Raw genomic sequence first — 11,025 nt, 5'->3', positions numbered from 1 at the left:
ATCATCAGTCATCCAATCATCCATCATCCATCCATCCATCATCCAACCATCCATCATCCATCCATGTGTCATCCAATCATCCATCCATTCATTCATCCATCTTTCCATCCATCCATGCATTGTCTAATCTATCCATCCATCCATCCATTCATCCATCCATCCATCCATCCATCCATCCATCCATCCATCCATCCATCAGTCATCCAATCATCCAACCATCATCCATCCATGCATTGTCTAATCTATCCATCCATCCATCAATCATTCATCCATCCATCCATCCATCTGTCATCCCATCATCCATCCATCCGTCCATCTGTCATCCATCCATTCATCTTTCCATCCATCCATGCATTGTCTAATCTATCCATCCATCCATCCATTCACCCATCTCACATCCGTCATCCAATCATCCATCCATCCATCCATCCATCCATCCTCTAATCTTCCCATCCAACCATCCAACCATCCATTGTCCAATCTATCCATCCATCATCAAATCATCCATAGTCCAATCTTCCCATCCATCCATCCGCCATTTTTATTTTTTATTTTTGCAAGGTGACCCTTGAAAAACAGATTGTTGATCTCAATAGTGACTTTCCCGGTAAAATAAAGGTTTGACAAATTTATTATTATTATTAATAATAATAAGAAGAAGAATAATAAGAATAATAGGAATGATCATTTCATCCATCCATCCATTTGTTTATGTTCACCACTGTATTTCCTTCTTTCCTGTCCATAATCAATGAGTTCCTTGTTTGAGCCATCTACCCATGTATCCACCTATCATCCTCATTCATTCATAGACCCATCCATCCATCCATCCATCCATCCATTTACTGTCTTTGGTTTATGTGAGATTGGCGAGCAGAGGAAAGCAAGACATGCCTCTCCTCAGTGACACTATTCAGGTTTTCATTTGAGATCCCGCAGTATTCCCAGAGCATATACTGTGATTCCAACCTGCCAAGCCTCTTCCTTTCAGAGGATGGAAACAGGACCTTCTCAAACTGGAGCAGAGTGGGAGACATCCTGAACCAACTTAGCTGAGCCGTTTTATGTGGATCATGGAATCCTCATGGAGGCAAGGGTTGGAACCAAAAACCAAGAGCTTTGTCTTTCACCTCCACATCCTATTCATATACAATACACGGAGATTACGTTGGACATGGCTTCTATTTTTCCACTATTCTTTTATCCTTACTGGTAATCCCTAACACAAGCACTTTAATTTTGCTCTCATGAAGTTGTGGCCGGCCATAGGAGGTAGATCCAACTGTAAAGCACCCAGCACCTATTAGCAAATGACATGGAAAATTACTAGCTGTGCTAAAAAAATATTTCCAATTGGTCCAGACAGCACTTTGCATAATAAAATCAAACTACTTTCAAATCCTATTTCTCGAGTGGTAAGATTCCTGTGATGGGTCTCAGAGTGCAACTGCTACCGTGTTCAAAATGATCCGTTCTAATAAATATCACCCCGCGGTCTCTGTCAGAAAGGCCCAGAGCCGTTCCAGGCAGCTGCAAGTGTATGGTTTGGAGCTCGCCACGGGAGGAATCAGTGTTGTAAACGGATACGCCTGCCCAGCGGTGACCTCAGCCTCCAAGTATGGAGCATTCTGGGTTTGATGTAGGGGATTTAAAGCCCGGCTTTACGGGATAACTGAGATTAATGATCGTTTGTCCCTGTGGAAAAGGAAAACAGAAGGCCCTGAAAGGCATATGGTTGCATTGCAGTCTCAGATAACAGCGGTTCAGGTTGGGGTTTCTTTCTACAACTATACCTCACCTGACTGCTGAAAGCTTCACCGATCTTTTGTTGTGATGAAGGTTACGGAAATACTCGTTTCACCCTGACACTTCTAACATTTCTGTCCCCCTTTCAACAGCAGATGATTTTTTTCAGGAGACGATAATTTCCTCTGCTCTTTCGGCAACAGATGTTCTCAAGCTGTTCGTCAAGGACCTCTGGCCTCCGTCACCCGGATGGCAGGTGGCCTGGAACAACAAAGGTCTCCAAGGACCCCCCCCTTGGAGGTATTGGTAGGATGGTACAAGCCCCCTCCCCTCCCCAGGGTCTCAGCTGTCAGCAGGCTGGTGATAATGACCCCCATGTCCTGTCCATTAGCTTTAACTACTTGGGGCCTAATATGATTGAAACACAGGAGCTGCTGCACCCTACACTACATTTCCAGTGACTGCCTATAACGATGCTGCGCGTTAGGGAAACTCTTGATGTCTATTAGGTCATAGACATGTTTTTCAAACACATTTAAACATGAGGATATTTAATATCAGTCGTGATTAAGGTGAAAGTACCATTGTCCATCTCCAGCGGTTATTGGGTCGATTAGAGGACAACACAGAAACACACACCTAAGAGCAATTTAGAGTAACCAATTAACCCAGTGGTCATGTTTACGGACTGCCAGAGGAAGCTGGAGTACCCAGAGAAGATTGATGCATGCACAGGGAGAACATGCTAACCCCGCAGACAAGGATTTGAACACATGACCTTCTCGCTGCAAAGCAAGACGGTCATGTAAACCAGGACCCAATTATTCCTGCATAAAATGTCTAAAATCACACAGGTGGAGATGTTAGGACCATCCTTACTCTGCATTTTGAATTTCAAACAGAGAGCTACTTCATTGATGTGTCCTACGAAGGGCTACCTGTAATGATCTTTGAACTGGAAGAGTCAGTTCACCATAACTATATAAAATAAAAAAAATTCAACCTTTGTTACAAATGTCATTTTTAAATCTATATAAATGCAATTGTGAATAAGAGTAGCAGAATAAAGACCCCTGTCTCAGATGTTCAGTTTGGTCCTCCTGACTTAAACACTGTTGAGATCCTAAGATCTGTCTGAGGCCTTCGGGAAGAAGACAAGCAGTTTGAGCCTTATACAAGATTTAAAGAGCTTTCCAATATTATATATTCAGTCATTTCATGGAAGTGGAGATACAAAGCCAATTGTGGCCAGGTCTGACCAAACAAATTCTCCCTGAGAGCAGAGAAGATGCTCAAAAGTCTCCAGAACCTAAAGTAGGCTACCTTACTGATGCTGCTCATTTAACTTCTAAAGAGTGTGAGCTTTCATCTAAAGTCTGCAAGGAGGGAACATTTGTTCTCCAAAACAGTTTGTCATAGAGAACAGGAAAATAAATTAGAAGTGTCAGACAAATTAATCTAATTGAGTCATTTGGACACCAGAAAATATTTGCAAAAGTCCCTCTGGGAAGCTTAGACTAGAATGGCAGTTTGATGCTTTGCTGCAGCCAACTTATAGAATCCACTGTTTGGTGGATAAAGTGTGGAAAAAAATAAAATAAAAGACAAGGATGCAAGGAAATGGGGCTTTAACAAGCAGATTAAAGAATGGACATAGGGCAAACAAAGCCAGTAGATAAAAAGGTTAACAGAACAAAAATTCATGAAGTCAGACCTGGATGAAGTAAATTTCCCCACTGTAAAACCCATTTTAATTAGCTTTTTTGGGTTTCTGCTCCTCTTTGGCAACAAGCCTAATGTCTGCATCCTGCAATGCCAAAAATGACACTTAAATTTGGCAACAAATACCCAATGCATGGTAGAGGATGCAATTATCTGGACTTAAAATTATGTTTGAGTTGGGATTAGAAGCCCAATACTCTATCTGCAACAATGCAGCTTGTCATCCTGTGGTTTGCTTCATTTCACACTGCAGGTGTCCTGATATTTTGAGATTCAACTTCCTCCCACAATTTGAAGCAAGTGCTTGCTTTTAATTAAAAAAAAAAAAAACTTTACATTAAGCCTCAATTTGGTCTATTCCTTTAGAACATAACTCTAAAGGCAACTTTAGACTAGACCCAGTTTAGGGTATATATATATAAAAAAAAAAAAAAAAAAAAAAAAAAACCCACACAAACACATTTACTGAATTGCCAGTAGTTAAACCGACTTTAATGTTTCAAAGTTGGTAAAGACTTTCTCTCCATTGAGGAATCACCCTCCCCACACCTGAAATGCTTAAACCACTAATAAAAAGTGTTAGAGCGCCTCCTAGTGGAGATTAAGACCACAAGTCAGCTTCTTTCTGGCAAAGACCATTTATTTCAAGTTAAAAGTCATTTTACATAAGATCAATTAAAACATCACTGTACATTTCACAAACAGGAAGCTGTGCTCCCACACATGACAGCAATCCCAATAAAACAACTGGACATCATAAACCATGCAACAAGCCTGGCTCCAAGTGGAAAGATCTTGATTAGTCAATAAAACAGTGATTTTACAAACTGCATTCATGGTGTTAAAGTTTCAGAATAACCAGCTGAAGCGTTAATTGGGAATATGAGAGCACAACTTCAGCATAGCTACAGATCAGGCTGGTTAAATTTCTATAAAACCACAAGATGTCCAGCTGCCTTTCATAGTCTATAAAAAAAAAATATATAAAAAATAAAGATTACACTGTACAAGTCAGCACACTGTGCCAGAGATGGTCCTCACTGAGCAGCCAGCTTTGCAAGGTCCTTAACCACTGAAGACTTGAGCTGAGGGATGCTTGCGATCTTCATCTGCTTTGAGGTGGAGTATTTACCTTTGACAGCCTGCAGGATGGTAAATAGAGGGTCAGTTTTTACAGCTAGGAGGTTTAAGTGTCCAAAAGAGAGTGATTTAAATCAAATGCAATGCCAAATTATACACAGCTTTTTGTAAGCTCTACAACCTAAACCATTTTCAGTAATTGGGTTAGTCAGATTTTTTCAAAGGCCTGCATGGATCACTGCTGACAGACAACTTTTAGAGCAAATTTTCACTTAAAGATTATCAGCCAGTTTACAAACTTTGCTAACTGGATAGCAAAATTAAAACAATTCTAATTTGTCCATTCTCAGCAACATTATATGCCTTTGAAAAGGCTTGTTGTGCAGCCAGTTTTAATAAATGAGTTAAAAGCAGATTTGTGAACCAAAGTCCGTTTTTGACTGTGTAGCCCACCCCCTTTGGACTAGGGCTGCACAATTAATTGCATTTTCAAGCACTGCAATTTTTGGCTATGTAACAATTAAGGAATCAGACATGTCCTTTAGGTGTTGGTAAAATGTTTGCCTCCACATGGAAGGGAAGAAAGCTAGTGAGATAATCTAATTTTATTACTTGTTTATACAAATCATACATAGCATTAAGTACAGGTAAATCAGTTTAATACATAAACTTGCTGGTTGCACTTTATGTTCAACAAGAATCGACATCCAAATCAGTTAAAAGCTGTTCTCTTGAATATTCTGATTAATAGAAAAATTTAAAGTTCTTGATTTTAAACAAAGAAAAGTCAAAATTGCAATTTTGGTTGAAATATTTTGTAGGCAGAACAATAATCATTTCTGCTCCAAGTTTAGATGCTGTGGGTCTTTTAGCAACTAATCCGCATGGCAGGGAAACAAGTTGGTTTGTATTGGTTTAAAAAGACATAAATTAAACTGGAACAAATGCATTACATTGCAATATAAAAAAAAGCAATTAGATTTTCCAAAGTTCAGCCCTACTGTGGACCCCCCTGGTTTAGGTGATTAAAGCCCAGCTTACCATGTGTTTTGTCCGCCCCTCGTTCACCTTCACCACATTCTTGGCAATGTGTGCCATAACAGGAATCAAACTCTCTGCTGAGTAGTTCATGTAGTGCTGCAGAGTCGCATCCTGAGGGGGCGACAGAAACAGATTCATTGAGTCTGCTCCCTTAGATCCAGGGTCCACCAAGTCAGCTTTAACTGGTTTATACGCACCCACTCTCCTGCATCCAGGACCTTCAGGGTGAGCGCCAGAGCAGCGCTGGCCACCATAGACGGCGGGAAGTGGATCATCTCGTAGTCCACCATGGTGAGCTCCAGAAGGTACTTGGCCAGGGTGTGCTGCTCAGCAGTTACCTGAGGAGCAAAGCCGCTTACAATTTAAAAAAAAAAAAAAAAAAAAAAAAAAAAAAAAAAAAAAGACCCGCTGGTGTGTTAGAAGGCAGAGCGGAGGACCACCGCCACAAACCTCGTAGATCTTTGAGGCCCGCCTGAGGAACTGCAGGGGCAGAGGACGGCCCAGCTGGAACTTCAGCACACGCAGGATGGTCTCCTCCATTTCTCTGATCTGGACCGTGGTGTAGGCCCGGTCCGTCACGTAGGCAAAGTCCGTGATCTCCGGCGGGTACATCTCCTCGTACTTTGAGGCGAGGAACATGGCGGTCACGCCGACCAGCTGCAGCTGCTTCTTGGGGACTGGGTGGTCCTGTTGGAGGTCCAAACAAAGGCAGCCAATAAGAAAACGTGATTGCTTGACATGAGTTAAACAATTGCATTTTCAATATAATTGCGATTTAAAAAAAAAAAATGCAATTTCCAAATTGCAGAGTCTGCAATTTTTGGCTATGTAACAATTAGGGAATTAGACACGTCCATTAGGTGTTGGTAAAATGTTTAAAGTGGGTTTGCCTCCACATGGAAGGGAAGACAGTTGCAGCAGTGAGATAATCTAATTTTATTACTTGTTTTAGAGTTTATATAATCATACATAGCATTAAGTACAGGTCAATCAGTTTAATACATAGACTTGCTTGTTGGTTGCACTTTATGTTCAACAAGGATTGATGTCCAAATCAACTAAAAGCTGTTCTCTTGAATAATATTCTGATTAATAGAAACATTAAAAGTTCTTGTTTTAAATAGTCCTTGTTTACAAACATCTTTATTTAGAGGCCATTTTTGTTGCTTGTGGTTAATGCAGAGAAAAGTCAAAATTGCGATTTTGATTGAAATATATTGTAGGTAGAACGCAATCATTTCTGCTCTGAGTTTAGATGCTGTGGGTCTTTTAGCAACTAAACTGCACAGCGAGGAAACAAAATGATTTGTTGTTTGTATATGTTTAAAAAGACATGATAAATTAAACTGGGGAAAAATGTTTTCCAAAATCGTTCAGCCCTAGTTGAAAGTAATAGACGGGCTTCCACTTACCTGAAGAAAGCGATCGATAATCCCTACAGTCATGTACATGGTCTCCTGCAGGAGCCGGAACTTGAGGTACACCTGCACCAGCCAGTCGATGAGGATGGCCCTCATGTTGCCGTTAACCTCCTGACCTTCCAAGTAGTTGGGTCTGACGTTCTGCTCAACCTGCATTTATATAAAAAAAAAAATAAGTTTAAAGTTATCAGCTTGTTTTTTTTAATTTGGGCTTCCAGAGGTTCCGGCGTTAAATTAGGTCACCTCAAGCTGACAGAGATACTTGTAGATGTCCTTCACGTAGTCGCTGCAGAGCATGGGGTTATCGTAGTCATCTGCATCGACGTCCCTGATGGCGACGTCGAGAATTACGTCTGAAAACGCCTGGCAGAGGTCAGCAGGCTCACAGCCAGATGTCTCCATGGGGGTGGGGGAAATTGGAACCTCAGGCATGACCTGAAAACACAAGACATTAGATTCTCGTTCTAATATCAGCTTCATGGTCACCGTCTTCCATTTTAGCTTCCTTTTAAATAAATCTAGTAGAATTTTAAATTCTAATGTATAAAGCCCTTAATCAAGCTCCATCATATATCAGAGCTCTGATTACCCCGTATGTTCCTAACAGAGCACTTCGCTCTCAGACTGCAGGTCTGCTGGTGGTTCCTAGAGTCTCTAAAAGTAGAATGGGAGGCAGATCCTTTAGCTATCAGGCTCCTCTGCTGTGGAACCAACTCCCAGTTTTGGTCCGTGAGGCAGACACCCCGTCTACTTTTAAGACTAATCTTAAAACTTTCCTTTTTGACAAAGCTTCTAGTCAGAGTGGCTCATGTTACTCTGAGCTACCTCTATAGTTATGCTGCTATAGGCTTAGGCTGCTGGAGGACATCAGGGTCTATTTCTCTCACTTTGCTGAGTTCTCCTACTGCTCTCCAGTCTACATTGTTTGTTATTTCAGCTTTTAAAGGTATACTATGCAACCGGGGTTGATTTTCCAGCGAGGCTCCCCCCAGAGGGCGAAAGTAAAAGTGCACTGTCATAAAGATGCTCAGCTGTTCTGGTTTCTCCGACAAGCCAGGCGCGGTTGTTTTGAGCTTAGCAGACAGGCAAACGCAACGAAAAGTGGAAAAAACGGCAGTACAAACAATGACTAACACAGTGAAGGTATGAACATCAAGCTTCCCGCAGCGCTATCTTGGCGAGGCGGCGGCCGCTGCCGCCGCCGCCGCCGCCTCGCCAAGCCGCGGCCCCTGCCGCAGCCGCCTCGTCCGTTTTATTATTATTATTATTATTATTATTATTATTTTTTTATGTTGGCGAGACGCTACCGCCACCGCCTTGCCAAGCCGCGGCCGCCGCCTCGCCGCGGCAGCGTCTCGCCAACATAAAAAAAATAAATAAAATAATAAAATAAAATAATAATAATAATAATAATAATAATAATAATAAAAATAAAACTCGATATGCTTGCATGTTTATGTTGTTGCTTTCGCGCGTGCATATAGTGAATGGCAGGGCAAAAACACATGGAGTTCTCCCCGTAAAGCAAGACTTCTGTGGGTGCGGGCCGTGAGCTCTTGCTCTTGCTCTTGCAAGTGCGGTATTTCCCCCACAGACCCCCAGGGCGGCCGAGAAAACCTTTGTTCGACCTGAAATGACTCATTTAATCATCCAAAATGGTATGGAACACATTAATTAACTGAAAAATGTTGCATAGTATGCCTTTAACTTTTTGTTCTCTGTCATTTCTCTCTTCATAGAAGGTACACCTGGTCTGGTGTTCTGTTAGCTGTGACATCATCAGGGGAGGCAGATCATCCTCTATTACCATCTAACATAGAAAGTACTCCTGGGTCAATGTGAGCTTCTGTGCTTTCTGTGTCTCTGCTCTGTCTTCTCTAACCCCCAGTGGGTGGAGGCAGATGAGCGTTCACACTGAGCCTGGTTCTGCTGGAGGTTTTCCTCCCTGTTAAAGGGGAGTTTTCCTCTTCACTGTCGCTTCATGCATGCTCAGTATGAGGGATTGCTGCAAAGCCATCAACAATGCAGACGACTCTCCCTGTGGCTCTACGCTCTTTCAGGAGGAGTGAATGCTGAAAGTTAATGACCTTAGAGAGGAAACTTTCTTACTCCCGCCTGGAGGATTTGATTGAATTTAAATTTGTAAAGCTCTTTGAGATGACGTGTTGTGAACGGGTGCTATACAAATAAAATTTTACCACGATGTGCTCAACTCACCTGCTTTTCAGGTGAAGGCTCCACAACCGGTGCTGGTTTTGGCACTTTGACCTTCTCATTTTTCTCTGCAACTTTTGTCTTCTTCACAGCCTCTGGCTTGATGTTCTGGAAACAAGAAGAGTTACATAACATAAGTCATCTGTACTGTAGTCAAACTTGGAAAGCAAGGCCCTATTGTAGTAGTAACAGATTTTGTATTATCACCAAGTAGTGGTTTAAACCTCCAAAATTGTCTTTTAAAAAAAACAAAAAAAACCCTTCTCCACTAGGTGTCTTTAACACATCCATAAGTGATATGATTTAATGCAATTAACTGGTTTAGTGCCAAGAACCCATGTGGAAGTGGGCAGTGCAGTTTGTGTTTACTGGGCTTTGAGGACAGTGACTCCCAGCCATTCATTACTAAAATCTGGCAGGTTAAACATTTCACTTTTATTACCACCACAATATTAAACCATAAAACTAAACCTTGGTCACCCCACTCGCAACCGCTAGACTAGCATGCAGGCATAGTTTTAAGAAAACAAAGAGCCAGGCATTGAAACTAAGCACAAAGACATTTGGGCCATTTTGTTTAATGGAAATAATTAATGCAGAATCTCTGCCATTAATAGAGTTTGGGTGTAGAACATTTTGATCCTGTTGGGAACGCTTTAAAGAGAAACTAAGCAGTTCAAAACATAAAATAGGAACTTTAGAGTGCACAAACTCCATTCCGATAATTGTTGACTTTCGAAAACCGACTTTATGGCCGCACCTTCGACAAGCCCGGCACAACCATTTTGTGATAAAGTGGCTTGCCATAATTTCTACGAGCCCTCTTATGGGGAAGCCTAAAGCAAGGCGCTAGCAAACTGCAGCGTCTGCAGAAAACGTTTATTTTCTGCAAATCTGTGTGACTTGTAAGCGTTTTAGCTTAACTTATGCCACAATTTGGACGAATCTACAGCTTAAGAAGAGCGCCCCCTAGTTTAGCGGTGAGAGGCATGCTGTACTCCCGAGTTAAATAGAATTAAAGCCTGGTAGAATAACCTTGACGATGAAAATACAGTATAGGAAGTCTTACAGCAGTTTCAAGTAAAAGTTACCTTCTTCAGGTTGTCTTTGTGAACTCCGATGTTTCCGATCTCACCCAGAGCAGCCCGAGGTTTCAGTCCAGGCCCGACGGCCGAGCAGCCCTTCACCCCACCGAGATCGGTCCGGGTGTTGGCGAGGCGGTTCTGCAGAAATATAAAATAAAAAACACGGATTGGCCGACAGCCTGATATTCTCTGATGAGAAGCACGCAAAACACGGCGACCATGCGACTCAGGTTTGCTAAACATGAGGGGAAAATCCCCGTGTAGCACACAGGAAGTAAAACATTGCATTTTAAAATACAATAACCAGTTTAAGTCGAAGTAATTCCATATTAAGGGAGAAATAACTAAAAAGAAACACATATACTTACTCTGGTTACCCGAAAAGCCATTGTGACCTGTGCGTGGCTCTGGCAAACAACTCAAGACTCGTAATGAAAAGAGAATTTGGTTTGGTTACGAACAGGAAAGTGTTGGTTTAAATCCTCGCTCCCTACAAGCTCATTGGCTGAGCCATGGATCCACCGTGCGCTGATTGGCCGAGCGCAGCTGCTTTTAAATGCGTTCCCTGGACAACCAGTGAAGACGTCAAGGTTGATGTGTTTCCGTTTCCCGTCACGTGATATGAGCCTGCGCTGCTGTGTATACAGAATGTTGTTCTTTTAATTCATATTTTTTAAAGATAACATATTTATATATGCTTTTAAATTGTCTTAGCG

At 41.8% G+C, this 11,025-nt stretch overlaps 1 protein-coding gene across 1 annotated transcript; it reads right to left on the bottom strand.

Annotated features, from left to right (window-relative positions):
• Positions 1-4,087: 4,087 nt before the first annotated feature.
• ccnb1 (cyclin B1) lies at positions 4,088-10,816 on the bottom strand. The gene is made up of 9 exons (XM_036140026.1): positions 10,678-10,816; positions 10,316-10,447; positions 9,228-9,332; positions 7,254-7,445; positions 7,002-7,160; positions 6,040-6,276; positions 5,787-5,927; positions 5,590-5,700; positions 4,088-4,610 (listed from the first exon to the last, which is right to left on the bottom strand). The coding sequence occupies exons 1-9, from the start codon at positions 10,696-10,698 to the stop codon at positions 4,506-4,508; spliced, it is 1,203 nt and encodes a 400-aa protein (XP_035995919.1). The 5' UTR covers positions 10,699-10,816; the 3' UTR covers positions 4,088-4,505.
• Between the last annotated feature and the right edge of the window lie 209 nt (positions 10,817-11,025).

Source organism: Fundulus heteroclitus, chromosome 8, assembly GCF_011125445.2.
Source record: "Fundulus heteroclitus isolate FHET01 chromosome 8, MU-UCD_Fhet_4.1, whole genome shotgun sequence".
NCBI classification, from domain to species: Eukaryota; Metazoa; Chordata; class Actinopteri; order Cyprinodontiformes; family Fundulidae; genus Fundulus; species Fundulus heteroclitus.
The sequence above is the reverse complement of the archived record's forward strand: the minus strand, read 5'-3'. Positions and strand labels throughout refer to the sequence as shown.

Excerpts from the sequence above, each read along its gene's own strand:
- ccnb1 (XM_036140026.1), bottom strand. The coding sequence starts at position 10,698 with ATGGCTTTTCGGGTAACCAGA. Across the intron at positions 9,333-10,315 it reads ACAAAGACAACCTGAAGAAG|AACATCAAGCCAGAGGCTGT; the intron begins GTAACTTTTACT and ends TCTTGTTTCCAG. Across the intron at positions 5,928-6,039 it reads GGGCCTCAAAGATCTACGAG|GTAACTGCTGAGCAGCACAC; the intron begins GTTTGTGGCGGT and ends TTTGCTCCTCAG.